Source organism: Pollicipes pollicipes, unplaced genomic scaffold (genome assembly GCF_011947565.3).
Source record: "Pollicipes pollicipes isolate AB1234 unplaced genomic scaffold, Ppol_2.1 Scaffold_5724;HRSCAF=6776_pilon_pilon_pilon, whole genome shotgun sequence".
NCBI lineage: Eukaryota > Metazoa > Arthropoda > Thecostraca > Pollicipedomorpha > Pollicipedidae > Pollicipes > Pollicipes pollicipes.
Window position 1 is genome coordinate 6250803 of NW_023596746.1, and position 22867 is coordinate 6273669.

At 48.4% G+C, this 22867-nt stretch overlaps 1 protein-coding gene across 3 annotated transcripts in view; it reads left to right on the forward strand.

Moving 5' to 3' along the window:
* The window catches only part of LOC119102626 (ras-related protein Rab-32), a 58408-nt gene extending 41318 nt beyond the window's left edge, over positions 1-17090 (forward strand). For all 3 annotated transcript variants that reach the window (XM_037226075.1, XM_037226074.1, XM_037226076.1), the window contains 4 exons: positions 11849-12047; positions 14681-14862; positions 15445-15588; positions 16326-17090. In XM_037226075.1, the coding sequence (XP_037081970.1) occupies positions 11849-12047; positions 14681-14862; positions 15445-15588; positions 16326-16430 (630 nt within the window). In that variant the 3' untranslated portion in view covers positions 16431-17090. The remainder of the gene's footprint in view (positions 1-11848; positions 12048-14680; positions 14863-15444; positions 15589-16325) is intronic.
* Positions 17091-22867: the final 5777 nt, after the last annotated feature.

The window sequence follows — 22867 nt, forward strand, 5'->3', positions numbered from 1 at the left end:
TGCCACCTACGTTCACATTTTCCACAGATGTGTGGTTGCCAATTAACCCGGCAGATCCTGTTTGTCCCCCCCCCCCTTCTGGCCCGTGAAAGATTAACACGCGTCCGGGGGCCGGCTTCATACCCTTCGCTCGGGTGTGGGGTCAATTTGCCCCCCCCCCCCCTGAGATCTCGGGAACTAAAAAAGCTAGAGACACCAAATTTACAGGGTGTCTTGACCTGTACGTGAACTCACTCGACCAAAATTTGAGCTTCTTAGGTCATGACATTCGGGCCAAATAAGGTCAAACAACTTCAAATTCCAGGTTGGTCTCCGAAGTGCCCCCAGAACCTAGGCAACCGTTAACAAGCAGAAGGTCACAAGCCCATTTGAGGTCAGTGACATTGTTTTACCTTTTGAAGGTCATGGTGACCAAAATCATATAAGACTGCTCTGAGTTTTGCATTTGAATAAGCGACAAAGATGACGCTAGGCGGTATGTTCGTAAAACAAAATGTCGACCCGAGTCATCTTAGGTCAATGACCTTTTCTGACCTCTAAAGAGTCAATGGAACGCATGTAATGCGGCACCTGCTGTCAATAAATTCAAAATGAACACCAGAAGCTATCCCATACAGCAAGCCCCAGAGTAACAAAACAGGCTGGTTTTAACCTTGGTCTGACCTTTTACCTGACCTTAGGTCAACTTGGTGTGCGAATCATTCAATATTTTTGTTGCCTAAGAACACATCTCAGAGATGTATGCCTTCGTCTAACACTCCATTGTTGCACCAGATTGAATGATTCCCTAGAAGTTGACTTCGCTGAAACCATGGCCCGAGTTTGCCCTACCATAGGTCAGCGACCTTACAAGACACATCTAGATTTTTATGTCAAACGATCCGCTATTCAAGTGTATACAGCTATGCAAAATTTGGGGCGGCTACGCCGCGCCGTTCGGAAACCATTCTGGAAAAACCCTCGGGCGGGTCAATTTGGCGCCCACCCGAGCGCATGTTAAAGACAGCAAGGCTAAGAGGAGTCGCTGGATCACCAGGCACAAGCCCCAAATTCAAAGGTGAAAAAGTACCTTTTCGGTCAGTAACGAGGTTTGGAACCGTATAAATTTCAACTGCAGCGATTTCTGTCAGGAATCATTGCAATAAAACTCTGAATGCAGTGAACCACAAAAGAAATGAAACGCGATGCGACACAACTATCAAGCATTTTCATTTCGGGAGTTCAGTTGCAATCTTATACTGACCATCAAACACTGATTGAGGACAAAGACTAAACGAGTTTAGTGCTAAATTATTTTCGAGCGTGAATTATTGTTTTAGAAGACTTAAATTATTTTTAATTAATCAGCGTTCTTAACGGTTCAGCCCCTAAACTCATTTTGAGAAACTACACACCTGCTCCCAGCTAGGAAAAGCAGTGCGTCAAATCTGGGGGAAAGTGTTTAAGGTGCATTTCAGAGGCAGTCACAGACATTTTTCTTCCTGTGCCCCCCTCCCCCCCTCCTTCTTCATCTGTACGTATTTTGCATAACTGTATCCCTGGAGCCGTACATTTACCGATAACATGGCTCTTCAGTCACCTGAAAACAATATCACTTTTGGTTTTGTGGCGTCATATTACAATCAGCCGTAATTGTTGGCGGCCTTCACCGCTTTCGCATTATCACTGGCATTACCGCCGCATGTCTTGCACTTCCTTACATTAATGAGTGCGAGACCCATGCTGTGCTGGTATCAGCAAATGTAAACGACATTTTTGATTACCTTTAGCACCTTTATTTAGCTTTATATTCAATACAATGACATTTAAAATGGTTTGACCTCACGCCTGTCTGCCAGTCAGAACACAAGTCTGAGATTTGACAGGTAGTGTGGAAAATCTGAAACAGCGATGCTTAGCATCTTACCGCGAAGCCGCTGTTCTTCTCAGGAGCCGGAAGCCCCGGATGAACCATTGACATGTGTCGCTCCAAGGTCCTCCATGAACCCTGAGGCTAAGCTCGGTTACCCCCAAACAAGCCTCCTAGATGGGCATGGCTTTTTAGCGCTGTTACCAGTGATGCACCCCATGGTAGATCCTAAGTAAAGCTGCACTGCGTCTTAATTGGCTACGTCCTTGAAGCCAGTCAGCTTCTCACTACATGACCACAATTAACGGCGACGTACAGCCTTGCATTAACTTCAGTTTACTACCGCGTGCCAAGCACTTGAGCCCGTCTGTCTCAAATGACAGGATGCTTTAACACGCGCCCGGGTGGCCGGCTAGATACCCGTCGGTCAATGTGACTCTCCTGATATCTCGGAAACGAAGAGAGCTAGAGACACCAGATTTACAGGGTGTGGTAACCTGTACGTTAGCTCACTTAGGTCAAAGTTTTTGGTTCCTAGCTCATGACCTTTGGGTCAGATAAGGCCGAACAAGGTCAAATTCCAGGTTGATCTCCAAAATGCCCCCATAGCGTGGATAACTATTTCTAAGCCAAAGGTCACATTCTCAGTTAAGGCCAGTGGCCTTGTTTGACCTTTTGAAGGTGATGGTGACCAAAATTATACAATACTGCTCTGGGTTTTGCATTTGTAAACGCGATAAAGATAACACCATGCAGTATGTTCCTTAAGAAAATAATGTTGGCCTGGGTCACTTCAGGTCAACGACCTATTATGACCTCTAATAAGTCCATGGAAGATGTATAATGCGGTTCCTGCTATCAATAAATTCGAAATGAGCGCCAAAAACTATCCCATGCAGCAAGCCCTAGAGTACTAAAGCAGGTTGGTTCTGACCTTTGTCTGACCTTTATACCTGAGCTTAGTTCAACGTGATTTGCTCATTCAATATTTGTGTTGCCTAAGAAAGCATCTCAGAGATATATGACTTCGTCTAACACTCCGTCGTTGCATCAGATTAAACAATTCCCTAGAAATTGACCGCTGAAACCATGGCCTGATTTTGACCTGCCATAGGTCAGTGACCTTACATGGTACACCTAAATTGTTATTGTCAAACGATCCGGTATTCAATTGTCTACAGCTATGCAAAATGTGGCATGGCTGCGCCGTGCCGTTCGGAAACCATTCTGAAAAAACCTTCGGGGGTCAATTTGACCCCCACCCGTCGGGTGCCTGTTAAAACGCCGCGTAGCAAACTGATCACGCAGAGCTACTGGAGTAAAAGACTCCGCAGACGTGACGTCACCATGGGACCAAAGTTTGGTAGCCCGTAGTATATCTTTGGTTGATAATTTGGAAGGGCTGGTGGATACTAATCACCTGATTAAAGACGGAGATTTCATCACTGAACTTGGTGAAAGTCCTGTTCTACCTCCTTGTTTTAATGTTATGTGAGTACATATTGTACATTTGCATTTCATGCATTCTAAAGACAAACCGGTACCAGGATCTGCTTCCGAAAACTGGTACTACCACACCACTTTGTCCTAGGTCCAGCACCCGCACCATATTTGTCGTGTTTAACGCGCCTGAACATTTATGTAGTGTATGTGTATAGTGTATACTTATAGTGTATTATATAGTGTATAGTGTATACTATTCTTTACGCTTTTGTGAAAGGAATGTTTAGACGTAAATAAGTAAAGATCATATGACATATTTACATTGAATTAATGGATGGGCAGTTATTGTCCATATATCTCACTTTTGCGGCACCCAAACGGATTGAACTGTAAAATGTGAAAGTAAGATAATGTGGGAGAGGCAGGTGCCAAGAATTTCGCTGTTGCTGTGCTATGATCTTCCTAGGATGTTGTTAACTTCCAGGTCCATGAGGACGGATGGGCCCGTTAGATAAAAATGATGCGCAGATAATAATATCCAGACCGCCGTAATACATCCCTAAGACTGTTTCCGATCTGAGATATGAGCCACGACTGACTAGCAGAAATTGCAAAACTTACCGGAAATCGGCCCATTTTAGAGGAAAATCTGCTATCTTGAACTGAAATGGCTCGCGCTATATTTAAGCATCCCATGGCTCACCACTCACCATCGCCATTAAGGCAGGCCAACCATGCATCCACCCCGACAACGCTCCCTTTAGACTACAGGATGTACATTCCAACTTCTCAATGCGCGTCCCAGGGTCCTGCGAGCCTGTCTGGCCCGCCATATCTCATCCCGAACCTATGTTGTTGTTACTGTTGTATGTTGTACTTTTTTACACAGACTGTTTCAAAAGGCTTCAGGCTGGAGTTGTTCGGAATAAATCACCGGTGAGTGGGTTACCCCAGCTCTCTGTCGGGAGCAGTCTGGAAGCGTGTTTCGGCAATGATTTGGTAACTTTGGTGCAAACCAACGCCGTTTCCCAGCTAAAATGCTTTATTGAATGTGATTCAATTATTATTTTTTATGTCATATTATATCATGTTATGTATTTTTATTATTATGTTGCATATATATATGCATATATATATATATATATATATATATATATATATATATATATATAATATTATATGTGATAAATTATTATTTGATTTAATTTAATGATTAAATTAAAAAATCGATTTATGGAAATAGTTATGTTGAAATCAGCCCACAAAAGACAGTGTTTCCACGCCGCCGTAGCGTTGGTGCCATATGATTTGGTCCAATGATGATGTCTCTGCATCTCTACCCAGAATGCAGTAATCCAGGGGCTTGTGATCACGTCCGTTGCAAGATGCTGTGGCCAGCCACGACTATTACGACTAGCAATGAGCCCAGTTATTTTGTATCTTACACCGTTGAGTATGTGAAGTGAATCTTCAGTGAAGTGAACAGAGATCCACAAATTCATGCCTCCGAGTCGCCGGATTACAGGAGCACACCATTACTCCCAACAACTTCTGATCCGTGACATCAGCTCCGATATGGTGTAGTTTGAGGTGCGTTTCTGTCACCTGCTAAAAACCATCCCGATCAAGGCTACTATGATTGGAAGCATCCTTTGGCCCAACTTGTTCATGCAGCGAGATGTCAACGTTTTAACATGTGCTCTATACAGGCTCACACTGCAAGCGTCAGCGAGTACAGACCAATACCAAGGTTTGAGTTTCGTCCAGCTGGGATGACTTGTGTTAGCATAGACCGGTCCGTTGTAATTTGTTCCCCCTTTCGTAATTTTGTGAATAATTAGTTCGCAGAAGCGTCTGTTTTTGTCACCCATCATATCGGTAAATCAGAAGCTTTTTTACACCTGCCCATCTTCTTGAGAGGTAATACTTACCCCCAGTCTCCTTTTTTGCGATGGCAAACTTTGCAAACACAGAACCCTGATCTCCGGTGCCCGCTGGCCCTTTCAAATACGCCGGGCCCTGGTTCCTGGTTTCACTGGTTCCTCACAAACACCACATTCTGGCTCCTGGTTCTTTCTGGCTCACTTACGAAACAGAAGATACCGGTTCGTGTATCGTCCTCATTGCTTCACTGGTAAACCCCACCCAAAAAACAAAAAAAAACAAAACAAAACGGCCAAAAACCAACCATAGCTTCTGTAGGTCCAGAAAGGTGGGCGTCATGTTTGTTACACAAAGCTTTCCAAATCGCCTCAGAAATAGGTTACTTTTGATGGTTTAATTTCCGAATGTTGTGTCGATAAGTTAGTTACTCTGAAACTGAAAACAAAATGCAAAAGAAGACAGGAACAAAATTCTATGAAAATAGTAAGACGAACTTTGTATCTTGAAAGAACCGGTTATGCTTTTACCTGAAAGTGTTCAGGTATTTTTCGGAGTGAGATGCCACTGATACCTGTATGTGCTTTCTCCTCTCAAAACACGTATTTTTCACACAGCTGGGACACAGCGTTCAGCACAGCAGCTGTTTTAAACGGACAGGTCGGTGTAACTGTAGGTGGAGAGAATGAAGGAAGGCGAAACGGAAGAGTTAGCAGACTTATGCAGACTTCTTCGAGGATGGGAGAAGAGATATCATGTATTTTAATAACAATGAAGGAAAGAAACTGGAGAGATTATGAAGATCTTTGTAGTTTCTAAGCTAATATTTATAGTACGCTCAAGGGCCCCACGCAGGGTCACTAGCTCACAGAGACCAGGGTGGAGTCAGCAGTCTTGTCCTTCTAGAGAACAGATCACCCTGAACACGCGTACTCCTAGATTATCACCAGCAAGATGCTTTTTGCGGAGTGGGACGGGCGAAGCGATAACAGACATGAAGATTGTGATTTATTATGGAAAGGATAATGAGAGTTTACCTAGCGAGGCCAGACATCTTCGGCAAGCGACACCAACAAATGTCCTTGCGTGCGGGAGTCCATATTTAATAAGTTAAAATTAGTGACGCAACTCTTCAACCCGTTAACCCACCAGTAACTCACTCGCAATAACTCGAGGGCTTTTGGTTAGGTTATGGGCCAAACTTGGACTTCTGTGTGCCAAAAATTTCAACGTGAAAAACTTTACTTTTGTTATTCAGTGAATTTTAAAACCAGAAACCACAGTGTGGTGTCAATGCAGCACAGTCTTGAGGCGACGATATTTATATTTATTTTTACAGTAAAAGCACCAGTGGCAGAAACTCCCTGGCAGACATCACACCAGCAAACCAGGCGGCACAAACTGAACGGCGTTAGACAGGCGTCGCACTGAGCAAATCAGAAATAATAGCCCAAACGTTCAAAACTGTCGTCGATACTGAAAACAGAAGAGGAATAGCGCCCGTCTATCTGTGTCCGAAGAAGATGCAAGTAATGACCACGACCACAGGGCACTTGCATCGAATACGGTCGTCCTGTACGGTTGTGAGACACCTGATTAACACGGAATTTTCCGAGGGCTCCGCCAGGGTCGATGCAACCAACCTGACGCTCTCAAACCAATTTCAAATCAAAGATCTGGTACTAGTTTTATGCTGATAGGTCAATAAATGATCCCATTATGCCAGATGAAGGGCCAACTTTTCCAGCAAGTCACAACTTTTCCAGCCTTATAACATTATACTTACGAAGTACGAAACCATGCCTAGTGGCAATACAAAGCTAAGCAGGTGTGTGCTTTGCTCAGTTCTGAACACAATGACATGCAGTCTAGTGAGATGAGGTAGGAGCTCGCGACTCATTGTTTTGATGCGTTTTGAGCAGTTATTTATGAATATGACACCAGCAATGTAGCAATGCGGGCCCGCTGCATACGTCCCCCGGCACCGTCGGTTGCCGCCCGCGTGTCGCACCGTTCACAGATCGCCGTGCAACAGTTCCCAAAAAACGCCGCTGCTCGGTGTCAAAACATGAATAATGAGTGCCCCATCGACATATTAAAGACAAATTTGGGCGCGATTGCACAATGTGCCGGAGAGGTATCCTCAGAAAACCTTAAAAGGGACGCATCGACCCCCCCCCCCCTCCGCCTATCAGGGCGGGGGTGATATTTGCCCCGACAGCCCAATTGATTAATTTTGCAATTTTCTCACCCACAGCTGGTTGAGTTTGAGTCGTTTTAGGCGCTCTTTGTTTTCGCTAGGCTGGGATTACATGCGGCCAGTTGTGGAGGCCACGCTAAAGGTCAGGTGACGTCAGAGGGCAGGACGCACCGTGTCGGGCATTGCGGCACTTCAAGCTTTCGCTGCAAAATGATGCCGCTGACCCATTATTTCTGGATCGCATCGTGGGGCCAGGGCTCAAGCACTAGCCCTGCTTCGCTTTGGTGGTGATCCCAGGAACGTAACTAATGAAAAGGTTCGAACTAAATCTGGGACAAATATATATAATAAAATTTTCCCCGAAACCGGTTGTTCAGGAAGAACATGAACGCCATGTTGGCATGTAAATGAAGCCCAACAAGGCTGCTGGATGGCCTTGAAGGTGGAACAGCGGTAATCATCGAATCGTTTTCACATGAGCCTTGAATATTTTCCCACCAAGGAGGCAAGGCATAGGGTGCAGCCTGCTTGAAAAATTACGTTGTTGGTCGCGCGGCTTTTATCAGGGTCTGGCTTGCCGCAAATGCACACACCTCACTTGTTGGGCAGGCTGGCCCTCGCACATCGGTCTGAGGGAGATCCCGTTTCAGGGAGTTCCGTTTTGTCCATACTAATTTGCAACCTAAGGTGCTGTTACACAATGACCGCTTCACCACAAGTGATCATCATGCCCAGACGTCAGAGAGATGCTGACCTCAAATCCGCCATTGTGTACACTTGAGTCGTGGGCCATCGTGTGTTGTGTACAATTCAAGGTTTCACTAATTCAAAGTTCTTGTGTTGAGGTAACGGCCCAACTGGTCATTGACTCAATATAAAAACTTTGAACTCATGACGTCAAAAAGGACGTGAAGGTTCTTATCTCTCTTACCAAGTGTCATAAAATGCCATTTTTCATGAATACTTAACAAGCAGGGGTCTAGTGATGCATCATTTACTCGCCAATTCACAACTAACTTGCTTGGGGAATGGCTGCTTTGGCTGGTATAGTGCGGCATAGTGCACGTTTGGATAGTACAGGAACCTCGGCTTGGGTGCGAGTTTAGTCAGAAATCGCCTTGGGTGAGGTCTTTCGCTCGGATGGTCTGAGACTGTGCATCTCAATTAATATCACGCATTATGCTGTGTACCGCGTAATGTCACGGAACGGGACGGGGCTTCGACGAAGCCAGTGCTTGACCCACAGACGTGAGAGCTTGGATCAGTTCTGTCTCAGGTGAGAGAAATGCGTTGTGTTCAAGGCGAATAACAAGAAGCAGAGATCCGCTCGTGATGCACTCACATCCCAGGCAGATCGGCCGTGCATACTCTGCCTGGTGATCTTCGCACGTCAAACGCTCTATCGTTTTTAGGACGGTGGACACTGCGCCCTGGAAGCCTGATCTGACAGAAATAATAGTCGACAGTGAGCCGTGCACTGGTCAGATCTGTCAGTTTTGATCGACGATGAGCATGTGGATGGGCAGTGGTCACCGTCTTGAGGACTATCACGGCTCGAAATATTGGGTGACGTCAATATAATCGTTGCTTAGAACTACGCCGTTTACCAGTACCTCCTGGAACATTGAAGGACGTTTTCTCAACATGAGAACTTCCAACTCACAATGTACTTGTTTGGTATCGCTTAGCTGAAACCTCGGGCACGAGATACAGACATTAATGTTCGCAAAAAATCCTCTAAAAGTTTCTGATTTTTTTTCCTTATTTTTTCCGAAGGCGAAATAAAGGGGCTGAAATCAGAGGAAGGGTACCGGTAGTGTAGGGCTTAAGCTACGCACCTGGAAAAACAAATGTGTGTGATTCTTTTCCCCACGGCGTCCGCCTTCTTCCGGCCGGGGTGAGAGACGGGAAACACCATCTAGCTTCATGTGCTGAGTACGTTGTAAAGCCCCAATGACTCCCCAATGATTTAAGATTGGTCCTTTTCAATAGTGTCGGGGTCCTTAGTCCTAATGAAGACGTGTGCAGGCGAGCAAGGGTTCTATTGAACGTGGGCTGACAGATTATTTAGCACCAATCCTTTCGGCCACGCCTCGCAGTGGGCCCCTGTCTCGGTGCGCCAGTCTACGTCGCCATGCCATTTTCAGATTCGACGCCCTGAGGCTGTCATGTTGGGCTCCCCACAGCGGTGTTCTTTCGCGACTTCATGCCCAGTGTGAACCGCGCTGGAAACTTATTGGCGACGGATATTGACTGGTGCACAATATTGTCGTGAATGATGAATGCTGTTACAAGTAGTCATTTATGTTCACTTGGTGTCATGGGATGTTATTGTGGGATGTAACTCAAGCTTTTTCGCGCTCGAAAAACATGTGCATAGGCTGGATGGTGACACCATTGCGGTGGATTAGCCAGTGCCTCAGACCTCCCTATACTGGGTTGCCAGGCTGATAGCTGGTGTCAATGACCATCTGTCTGTTGTTGACAAAGTTCAGAGTTCAAAGGTGAGTACTATGTGCGTTGTAAGCTTCAGTGCATGCCGCACCCACCCGACTTACTGTTCCCATCTAGAAAACAACTTCTGTGTTTGTCTTATGTCCTTCTCTACGCGTCAAAGCCGTTCATTTTTTGTTATAAAAATATTAGGTATGAATGAATGATATATCCTGTAAAGGCATCGTGTATGGCTGAATTGCGCATGCCATCTTAAGTAAACAGTTATTGGGTTTTAAAGGCGCGTCAACTGCAATGGCTATTCGCACCCCATCTCCAAGTCAAGCAGCGAAGTGCATTGGAAAGTCTCATCCGAACTTAAAATTTATCCACGAACTGTGTGCTCCTGCACCCGTCACTGATGCAAAAACGATAGATGTGCAGACCATGATACCCCCCGATACCCCCCGATACGCGTATTGTACAATACGGGACACCAGAGCATGGAGCGATTGGGAAGTGGCATTCTTTGGTAAGGAATAGAACGGGCAATATGACAATTATCCGTCACATGCGCCACGTGTCACGTTGCACACGTGCTTGAAAATGGATTTGACTGTTTTCGACGAGTTTTCACGTATTTACGATATTTGTGTGCCCCGGACACGAAGAGACTCGAAAGTGGCATTCTTCGATAGGCACTCTAATGAGCAATTGCTCGGTTTAACGTGCCATTTCGCACATGTCACGTGTCAAGCGCACACTGGCTCTGAAGATTCACTTTGCCGATACCGTCAGTTTTTACGTTTTACGCCACATTTTCGCACCCAGAGCACGTGGCGACACGGACGTGACATGCTGCGACTAGCTATTCAACGGACAGTTCAGGTATTCCAAGTGAGGGGATTCGCGTGCCACTTGCCGGGCACACAAGAGGTGGCGAGGCGGATTGTGCTCTCTTCTTCAGGTCGACACGTTTATGCCACTTCCCAGCACCCAGGGCACGGACCCACTCGGGAGTGGCATGCATCGATAGGGGATCGAACGGACAAGAGCGTTGTGTAAGTGTTTATGTTGCACGTGCTGTGTGTCACGCGGGATGATCCAGAGAGATTGATTTGTCGATTTCCGCCCGTTTTCACATTTTGCGCCATGTCTCGGCACCCATAGCAGCGACAGGCGTGGATCCAACTGCAACACATAGATGGCCTAAATTGCCTCCTTTTAAAAGTAAGCTCAGCAAAGGAAGCGTGGAAACGCTTGTCAACTGCTTATTGTGTTTTACTAGTCTAGGTAAGCTGTGGCTGGCAGATTTTCGGGCCGGCGGCAAGCTGGCAGCTGATTTTGTGACCGACTGATGCTTTTGTCTCATGCAAGGTCTCGGAATCAGCTTAAGTGTTTGCCTCGAGCTGTAAACTCACCCCTCTTTTGTAATTTAATAAAATAAATTTAAAGCTGTGCCACGTTTCCAAGACCAGCACCGATGTGGTAAGAACTTTGCAAACTTCTCCAGTTTCCTGGGCCTGCAAACATTTAGGAGGTCTGGCTAGGCAGTGCATCGTGTAAATGATTATATGGATAGCATCGCATTTTTTGCAATTCTTGCAAAACATTGAAAAATGGCTATGAGGAATTAAAGCAATCATGACTTTTTCCAATAATTAAAAGGCAATGACTTGCTTTAGTCTCTGTTTTATTTCACCGCTTTCTCTCGACTTTAAGAACACACAAATCATGAGCCGGCTGACACCGACCCTCCGGTTGGCTCCACATCCATGACTTCGGTGATTAAGCAGTGGACATGCCGACCGTTAGAGGGGTGGTGTTAACCTGTGCTAACCGGCGGTTATTCATAGTACCCCTGTGTCAGCGACCCGGTGCGGCCCGGCCACCGGGGAGACGGAACCGTCGGCGTGGTGTGAGGATGCACGAGGTCGGATCGGCGTGGCGGCCCCGCGGGCTCGGGCCCCGAACAGGTCCGCTGTCGTGAGGCCGACCGGAACGCGTGGGGCAACCTCTGACGACATATACCTCCCCCGCAGGTTGGCAACAAGTATGAGCACCTGTACAAGATCCTCATCATCGGTGAGCTGGGCACCGGCAAGACGTCCATCATCAAGCGCTATGTACACCAGTTCTTCTCGGCCCACTACCGGGCCACCATCGGGGTCGACTTCGCGCTCAAGGTGCTCCACTGGGACCCCAACACCATCATCCGGCTGCAGCTTTGGGACATCGCCGGTAGGTGCCTCTGCCGTCTGGTGGCCGGGTGAGCGGCCATCGACCATGCGGATCTCTTCGAGAGCAGGGGCGGTCTGGCGTGCCAGACGAAGCGGTTGTTGAACTCGTCACAAATGGAGCGGTTGGAAAAAAAATCAGTTCCGTTACCTCGAGTTTGGTCTGATTGAGACGGGCCCGGAAAGCAGACCACCCGTAATGAGGCTAGGTTTACATGTAACTCTGTTTTTGAGACGGAAGACGTATCGTCAGATTGTGGCTTGCGACAGTTATCTTTTGTCCAAATGAAAAGCACCAAATATTTCTTCTATTACTTTTAACTATTCCTGTGGCATGTAGTGCTGTGTGGTTTTGAATAGTTCTCGTAGTAAGTCGCGTTTTAGGAAGGGGGATTCTGCTAATCCTCACCCCTGATATCTGAGAACCGCTGCCTGGGTTCTCGAGTGAACCGGTACAGAGGTATGCTCTTTCGGAAAATCGTGGTCGATTCTTCGCAGCATGCAGGATATCTTTCTAGAGCACGTAATTTTGAATTATTTGAAGAGGCCGATTTTCATGCAAAAAACGTGGTACGATGCCTGTCGTGCGTGTAAATCAGTTCAGAACGTAAACATTAAAGGTGCATCCAGGTAGTACCAAGAGGGATACTTAGTTGGTCCGGGAATATGCAATGTTTCAGACGGTTCTCTGCACACAATACGAGGATCATAGCATTGGCACATGATTGTCATGTACAAATCATTGATGTAATTCGAGATGTGACGTGCATAAAGTACATAATTCTAAGTAGTAAGTAAGCGGAACAACAGAGGTCGAAAAGACTAATTTTGACGGCTTGCCACACTGCATCACTTTTTACCTTCTCGGCACCTGACTGATTTTGACGGCTTGCCGCACTGCATCACGTTTTACCTTCTCGGCACCTGACCAATTTTGGCGGCTTGCCGCACTGCATCTTCTGCACCTGCACCTGCACCTGCACCACTGCATCACTTTTTACCTTCTCGGCACCTGACCAATTTTGGCGGCTTGCCGCACTGCACCTTCTCGGAGCCTGACTGATTTTGACGGCTTTCCACACTGCATCACTTTTTACCTTCTCGGCACCTTACTAATTTTGGCGGCTTGCCACACTGCATCACTTTTTACCATCTCGGCACCTTACTAATTTTGGCGGCTTGCCACACTGCATCACTTTTTACCATCTCGGCACCGTACTAATTTTGGCGGCTTGCCGCGCTGCATCATTGTTTACCTTCCCGGCGCCTATCTGTGGTGGAAACAGATGCATAACTATGTTAAGGTACTATTTTGGGACGCATACAGCTATCATGAGGATCCCGAAACCCATTTCAGCACAACAATAGTAAGAGAAAAGGTCTTGGATGTTCTTTTCATTGCGACAGAAGTATATAATGTCTAGGTAATATTTTCGTTCAAACACATACATCAGCTGCGTGCCAAGGGTGTCCAAAGAGGGACAGAGGTATGTCCTGGACATTTAAAAGGAGAGGGGTTCACCAATATACCGCATGCAGTTTCCCAATTTCTCAGTCCGCCCTTCCCTACCTTGGAGCCCACCCATGCTCAGAGATATTGGTTCTTATTTCTTCTTACTTCGAACACATGCTTATTTTATGCAACGTCCTGGCGGAGCTTTTATAGGCAAATAGACTCCTATTTGCTCGACCCAACGTCTACCTGTCACCCCATTCATAGTACCTGGGCTCGCCTGCAGCGCTTATAATTATCTGATCGGCGTGTCGAAATGAACATAGCAAAAAATAATCTGTAACGTTAAGAGATTTGACATAATCCCTATACAACTGTCTACGTATCCAGGAGAACCGCCGCTGCAAAATGTTCAGGTCTGGTATATGTTATTGATACTTTTTGCACGTGCACATGTGTGCAGACACTGTGCGCTCATCGTATACTATTGTTGCATATTCGTCCTGATAGCTCAGTTGGACCGTTTTCCCTCCGACTGACCCACTGTTAGCGGACTGGGTTCGAGTTGCAGTATTGTTGCATATTCCTGATAGCTCAGTTGGACCGTTTGCCTTCCGATTGACCCACTCTTAGCGGGCGGGTTCGAGTCTCTTTAGGCGCTTGCTATTTGCCGCTGAGTGGGCCGGCCCGCTGCGGTGGCAGGTGCCGCGTTAAACGGCGGGTGACTCTAGAGGGCGGGTGGACAATGCCGCGCTTTGCAGCCCATGCTTTCGTTGTAACTTCATCCCGTCCGACCCGGAAGTTCACGATCTAATGGTGGGGGTCAGGGCTCAAGCAACAGGCATAGCTTAACGTGAGTGCTGACTCCAAAAATTCGTCATATGACAATATTCGGTCTACGTCTTTGAAGGCATATTTTTCTTATTTTATTTTCTGTCTGAACTAACAATATTTGCTTTGTTGATAAAATATATCTAAAGTCACGAAGGCGAGGACATTGACGAGAACAAGGCAAATTTCATCAGAGCTCTGTTCCCAAATCAACCTCTTGACCCCACCGAGCAATGTTGTATTGGAAACTTTGCTTCGACATGTAGAGAGCGTACCTTCAAGTCACCGTCTCAAGGAATCATAGAGGAGCAGAATGTGCACAGTCTCACCATCCCTCGACTCGTCCTGTCCAGGTCAGGAGCGTTTCGGATCCATGACCAGGGTGTACTACAAGGAGGCAGTGGCGGCTTTTATCGTGTTCGACGTCTCAAGATCGGTCACCTTCGACGCCATCATGAAGTGGAAGAACGACCTGGACGAGAAGGTGCAGCTGCCCAGCGGCGAGCCAGTGCCTTGCGTGCTGCTGGCGAACAAGGTCGGTCTCAGCATGCCATGACGTCAGCCGATCATGATAACAGCTGCGATATGGGAACCACGCCCTCAGCTGGCTCACGGACCGCCCCCTCCCCCCCCCCTCCCCGTCCCCGCCCCCTTCCCCACGGCGCCGGGGAATGTAATGGGCGAGGACGACCGGCATTGCGCGCTGCCGGATGAAGGGTTGGCTGGGCCGCCGCAGCCGGCCGGCGTCCAGGGACCCGCCGCATGGGGAATGGTCTTTTTCGGTTTGGCCGCCGTCTGCTGTCACATCAACGGCCAAGGAGAACTGCACAAGGGAGGACTGTGACTGTCCGTTTTGCTATCCGAGTGATCTGGTAAGGTCTTGACAGCAGCGCTGGCGTCATTGTTGTAGAGAGAATTAAACGGGCATTCTCAGAACACGCATCACATGAACGTTTGCCGCTGTTGACACCCCTAATGACGTGTGTAGAAAAGGAAGCTTGTGACCTCTTGCCGCCCATGCCCGCGTCACGCACCACGGCCTGGTAGCACTGGTGGCGAGCGGGGAGGTGACGCCGGTGTGCCGATCGTGACGGATGCATGCCATGTGACCGCGCAGAGTGACCTGACGAAGGAAGGTCTGGTAGCCAGCCCGGAGAAGATGGCCGAGTGGGTGGAGCAGCACGGTTTCGCGGGCTGGTTCGAGACCTCCGCCAAGGAGAACACCGGCATCGAGGAGGCTTCCAACTTCCTTGTCACCAAGGCGAGTGTACTGGAAGGCCTGTAGTACGGTGGCCTTGCCGAATGTTCAGTGCTCTGTTTCATATTCACTTACGACTTCCGGTCACGTAGTCGTCGCTAGCTGGATTACGATGCCCGTGTAGTTGAGAGCAACTGGCCACGTTTGGTCCTTGCGTCGGGCTGATGTATACGGGGGACTATTTCGTATCAATCGTGACATATATCTGGCAGCTCTAGATCTTGCGGTTATTTTTCGTTGGCTTCGATTGCTGTCAAGTTCGTATGCCAAGTGTATATGTACCACATTCGCTGAATGTCACCTGCCCTATAACCAGTAATCATGAGTTGGGTTACCTCGAGTGCGATAATAACTCAGAAAAGGTCTTGTCCACAGACTCGTTTATCGACGTATCTGTTGGGAATGCTGGTCCCAATGATGCCATAGCAGCCGTGCTCAGCCTCTAGACTTGCACCAGCATAGCTCGGCACCATTCCAGACGTCGTTGGCGCGCTTGCTTTGTTTGTGCAACCGGAGCATTTCTATTGCGAGGTCACAGCTGTGCGTCTCCGCTGGGTTTGCATCGGCCCCTGCACACGCCTCACTCGACCTCGCTGTCCGGTCCATCGAATATCAAGCCCAGGCAACGCCATTGCCCCAATCGCGTGATCTGCCTGTGAGGCGTGGTACCGCCACATTCCCTGCGAAAACCCATCGCCAGACAACGGCCACACGATCATGACCCGTTCCTCACCCGGCAGATTCTGGCCCACGAAAAGAGCGGCAACCTGGCGTCGGAGGGCGAGGACGCCGACATGCTAGCCATCAGCGACGGCCAGCCGTCCAGCAGGGGCTGCGGCTGCTAGTGCTGACGCCGCGGCGGCGCCGGCACTCGGCGCCGCTGCGCCGGCTCCAGCGGCCCCAGCGGCGCAGCGGCCGGGGCGGGGTTGTGGCTCCTAGCGCGGGCCCATCCGCCGCCGCCGCGCCGGCTCCAGAGGCCTCAGCGGCGCAGCGGCCGGGGCGGGGTTGTGGCTCCTAGCGCGGGCCCATTCGCCGCCGCCGCCGCCGGCTCGTCGGCGGCGGCGGCGGCGGCGGGTGACGGGCGGCGCGCCGGTCGACCGACAGCGGTGGTGAGCACGTGTGGCGAGCGGGCAGTAACTGGACTGCGGGGCGCAGAAGGACGCGTGGTGCAGAGGCCGCCGAGGGCCGCCGGCACCGGCGCGGAGGCCGCCGAAAGCCGCCGGCGCCGGGCCCGGAGGACCACTGGAACTGTGTTCAGGCGGCTCAGGTGTGCTCCCCGTCAAGACTCGCGGACCACTAGAGCGGTGCCAAGCCGCTCAGGCGTGGTCCAGCGCGCGACGGACCGCATCTTTTACTCCATGCCAGTTCATGTGCTGCCAACATCGTTAATACAACACAGTGCAAGTTAGGTTAACATACTGGGATAGTACTCTTTTACTTGTCCGATTGTTTTGGTATTTTAGACGGTTTTAGAATAGGCCTAGGAATACAACCATCTATATGCATTCGTTGTGTCTTCTTCGGAGTAATCATGTCCTGAGTTTTTAGGCATATTGTGTGCAATGACGGCAACGTAGATTGTGTTTGATACGTCGACGCGTTAAAAAACAGTATTGCTGATCGCATAGCGCACTGGTGTACAAAAGTCACGGGACATTAGATCAATAACCTCTGTGCGTTCCACTTCCCGTCGCGGTACTCGGCATTAGACGTGTTTGAACTCAGCTTAGCAGACACTGGAGCCCACGAAGTATGAAGGGGTATGCTATTTTGTTCCACAGCTATGTTTTCGGACTCCTTTGATGTCTTCTTCCGCTGGACGTGATCGCTGAGCATAGGCTTTGGGTTGCAGGCAGTGCTGTGGTGCCCGTTTGATAATTGGTGTTTTTTTTTCGCTGGGGAGAGTCACCTGTTGTGTTTGTCCCAGGTCATGGCCATTTCTGATCTACGTCAGCTTGGATTACGGACCGGACTAGACCGCGCCAGTCGGAGACAGCGGGGTTCGCGCGGTCGTGGTTTGCAGGCGTTTCATCAGACAGCCACGCATTTTGGCGATCCTAGAAAACTTCTAAAGTTTTAAACTTTTAACTGCCAACCGTCACAGAGCTAAGACAAGACGTGAAGGTCAGCAAGGTCATGCACCCGTGTGCATAGAAGCAGCATACCCGCGGTAGCGTCGTTATCACGCAGCCGGCTTCCCTTTGAACTGATGACGTTTGAGCTTCCGAGGAGAGCGGTGACCAACCTCAGGTCACGCGGCAGTGCGCTGTGGATGCACGACAGGACAAACGACACTCCCTCGCTCCGTGTGGTCACTGTACTACCTCGCGGATCGCAGGTGGGCCTCGCCCGCGACACGGTGCTGGCCGGCTGGTGAGCTACGCTGTCGACGCCGAAGCACCTTAGCGAAAATGACGCTCTGTAGCCCTGCCAAATCAGTGGCCATGAGCCAGCCAGACTTCCGAAACAGATCTGCATCATATTTTTGTAACCGAAAATGGCCTTCGTAGGTAAGGTTAGTGCTTTTGGATCTCGGACAAACTATTTTGTGTGCGATTGCCACGGACTGGGGTGAAGTAGCTGTGTGCTTGACACGATATATGCCCAGTACTCTCGATGCAGATAGGTGTTAACGCTTGAGCACAAGGTTGTCGAAAGAGGCAAAGTGCGCCACTGGGTAACATGGTTAACCCTCGCCATGATCTCGCGTATTGTCATGTCTTTTATGTCGTTGGGTCAATAATTAACCCCACCATGGCAGCGCAATGGTCCATTTTTTTCTTCAGAAAATCGCGCTTCAGCTCCGTAGCATCATACATCTATACCATGTCTCACGGCGACACAGTCTAAATAAGCGTGCTCTTTGTTCAAGTTTGAGTACAATGATCTGTATTTGTATGGGTTTTGAGCATGTGTTTATGATATTTCACCATTACAGGGAATGTTACACATTTCAAGGTGTCAAAGCAAACAGCAGATGAGATGAGATAAGCACGCTTATAACTGTTTGCACATTTTTAGGGGGAAAACGGCTTTACACAGCACACGGTATGTGTTGAGTGTGTACCACAATACGTCATTGCTGATCGCATCATGAAACGCTTGTATGGCGTTAAGGTGCGGCCAAGCTACCCGTGCACAGTTCAAAACACACGCGAACTACCCTAGCTCAAAACACACGCGAACTACCCTAGCTCAAAACACACGCGAACCACCCTAGCTCAAAACACACGCGAACTACCCTAGCTCAAAACACACGCGAACTACCCTAGCTCAAAACACACGCGAACTACCCTAGCTCAAAACACACGCGAATGCATTATTCCACTATTCATTGAGCTGGGGTCGCGCCCATTAAGGTTTCGTGTCGCTACAAAGAATGATCTCGTGTATGAAGTAAAGCTGGAAAAGTGCGATTTTCTGGAAATCTCAACATTTGACTCAGCATAATGTGTTCAGTCATCAAACCTATGTCAAACTAATGCCATTCTATCAAACTAATCAAACCAATCCGATCAAATAAGTGTTATTGACATTGAGGAATCCAGGCGCAACAGCTGTCACCGTGGTAACCCTTGACGTCATGGCACAGCGGAGGGGCGTGTTGCGCCACGACGAGAAATCGCTGGCTGCCCCGAGCAGGAGAGGGGGGGGGGGGGGTCGGCGATCAGGCGTGAGTGTCGGGTGGATGTTGAGGAGAGACTGTGTGAGCAAGGGGTCAGCCCTCTGTACCGCACTTTTTCCACTGCCCGCTGTTAGTGGCGAAAAAGGGTAGTGTCCGCAATCTCCTAGCCGCGACCCCAACGACATAAATGCTAATTTTGTCAATGTCGATCCCCGTGTTGCAAAAACCTGGCTGGTCTTGGACAACCGCCGACGTCCCATGTCGCCTGCCCAGGGTGGGCGCTTGCGGCTTTCGGGTAACTAGCACGACCCTTGGCGGGCTGCACGAGGTCGTGTTCTCCATGAATCATTCCGGGCCGTGTGGACCTGATGGCGTTTGTATTTGCATCCTGCTCCGCCGTTTTGACGTCACTGGCCCTATCCATCTCCACGTTATCAACACCTGATTACCGGAAGCACTCCTCGGTCCATCCTTTTTTTTGAAATCCGACGATCCAACCCTGGTCTCCGATTACCGTCCTATTGCCATCGTTCCTATCATGGCCAAGGTTGTCGAGCGTGAGGAACAGCGCCGGGTGTACACGAACATGTCCGACAATCATCTTCTGTCCTCATCCCAACATGATTTCCGTCCCCATCTTTCCTTTGAGACTGCTCTGCTCACCGTGAACAATCGCATCTTTCCCAGTATGGATCGTGGTCATCTTTCACTCCTGTGCCTCTTGGATCTCAGTAGATGTTCGATGTTGTTCCTCATGCTCAACTACTTTCCAAGCTCCAGCTCTATGACATTGACCCGGCTTGGCTCTCCTCCTATCTTTTTGGTCATACCCAGTCAGTTTGTATCGCTTTTTCTTCTGGTCACAGAGTGGTCTCCAAGTCCCTCCCCCATAGCATGAGAGTCTTCCAGTGATCAGCCCTTCGCTCTCTGTTATTAACAGTCTTCAGTACCGACCTCAGCCTGCACGCGCCAGACGCTCAGGTCACCCAACACACTGACGACACCCAAATTCTCTTATCCATTGTTACACGCAACACCCCTCCCTTCATCCAGCGCATGGAAACCACCCTGTCCTCCCTAGCATCGTGGTTCCGTGCCCACGGTCTCAAGGCCAACGCATCCAAAACCGAGCTCCTTCTCCTCGGCACCAGACAAAGCACTCGCGGACTTTCTCCTTTCAGTATACGGGTCGGTGGGGAGACCGTTCGGGACAGCCTGACCGCAAAAAGCTTGGGTGTGCTATTTGGCCGCCACCTGAGCTGGGACGCACACAGTAGTGATGCCATAAAAAGTGCGTCAGCGCCCTGATCGGTCTCCGTCACCTGAGACATTTCCTTCCGCAAAGAGTGCTGCTGTGTGCAGTGCATGTTGATGACTAGTGCAGGGCCTAGTCGTCTCGCGCGTGAGATACTGCATTTATGAGGCCACGCTGCTTAAAGAAGTTAACTTCACTGCTTGAGTAGTTACTGGGCTTTGAATGTGTGACCAGGCGTCCCGCGCGCGGGATGATCTGCACTTTGCCACGCCTCGCCAAATGCTGAAGCATGAAGTGTTATCGCTGCTCACAAAGCCCGTGAGCGAGGTGAACCTGGAGGTCTTGTCTGTTTGTTTCAAGCATACGCTGACGCGGGGATCAGTGACCGAACTACCTGCATGGACCATAGCCTGTACCCCCGGCGGTGCGCACGGCGGCAGGACAACGGTCCTTTGCATGCTGAGCGGTGTCTCTCATTAATGAGTTGCTATGGATATCAGACGACTGAAAATGCGGCGTTGGAGGCCAATAGGGAAATAATAGCCGAGCCGTTCAAATCTGGCGCTAGTGAGCACGATTTCTAGAGATACCAGATGTCAGTTGGCTCTCAATTAATGAAGAGTAGGCTGTTTTGTGTTACATGGTATAAGAAGCTCAGCATCCTTGATAGTTATGACGGAAATAAGACTCGCAACCGAATAACTTCAGAACAGCGGCACGACGGAGCACGTGAATGCATGGAAGACTCTTAAAATCACGGATAAATATGTAAGAACATCTCGAGAAGGCGTTAAAACAAGAGAACAGAACGATATGTGGGTCTGCAAACACTTGCAGTACCGCCACGACCATTTCTCAGGAGGCTGGAGTGCTACAAACGAGAGCTAGGGCTGCAATTTCGCACGGCTAAATTGACAGCATCTCAGCGTGATGCAAACGTTCTGTGACACAATCAAACAATGAGGTATTGAGGAGCATGCCTACTAAATGGAGAAATTGTGTTGCCCAGCCCAGTCTTTTCCACTTCCAAGTACACCTTAAGTTATCAGTAGGCGTATTTCATCTTGTCGGATGTTTCCTTCAATATCTTCAAATGTGGAACATTCGTAATAATCGGTAGTAATTGTAGTGAGTCTTAATCGCAGTCATTTGAGTAGTGATCGTGGCATTCGTAGTAAGTCTTAATCGTAGTGATTCGAGTAGTGATTGTGGCATTCGTAGTAATCGGTTCTTCCCAGTCGTCATCATAATGTTACTCTATGTAAGCGGTCAGTAGAAAATTATACCCGATCAACAAATCCTGCATGAAATTTGTTCTTGTTTCGCAACATAAAAACATGGGTACTGCAAGGCAATTTGTAACTTTGTGTAAATGTTGGGCTGTGTTTTATTGCACATTTCATCAATTCTAGGTAAAAATTTTAGCAGACGTGGGCAGCGCAGAGCTGTTGCATTAATAGCACAACATGGCAACACAAAAACCTAACTTTTGTGCGGCACATCAGTGCTTTGATATTTCAGAGTGTGCATACCTTGTGCAACATATTCATTTCATCTCCTAGCGTCATTAAGTGTCCATGTACCCTCACCACGTATATTATAAAGTAAAGGTCTATCTATACCTTGCGAACTGGATGCAAAACCTGGTGGAGATTCGACAATTGTCAGCCAGCAAGATGTGAATGAGCCTTTATGGCTAAAACACAGTCATATTTTCCATGAACGGGCTGATACGTGACACAAAAACCGCAAATGAACAGCTTAATATACGTCATTGGTCCAGCCGAATACATTCCATAAATGGTGAATGGTCATAATACGTGGGCCGCGACAATGTTAAGACTATGAAAAACAGCGTGTCAGGTATTTTTTTCAAAAGGTCGTGACATGCAGGGACGGATCCAGGATTTTGTCATGGGGGGCACACAACATTGTGGAGCCCCTTGGAATTTGGGGCCCCCTTCAAAAATATCCTTGCTTTTCGGTTATTGCGTTTTAAGGCAAGTCGTATGTAATATACATATTATTTATATATACCACACACACACACACACACACACACACACACACACACACACACACACACACACACACACACACACACACACACACATATATATATATATATATATATATATATATATATATATATATATGTATACATGTACATATATCCTTATTCATTTATGTAATAAATACGGAAGCCCATCTTACTGTGCACAGCCTTACAAACCTAGGCGTGCCACGCATGCATACACATAGGGCCCACTCATTTTCTACAGGTCATTTTAAATGCTGTGATTTTGAGGCTAAGCGTTTCGGAACAACAAGCAAAATAAACTTGGTTGACTGCTAGCAACCATCAAAAACAAGCATGGACTTGATTCTTAGCTTATATATTT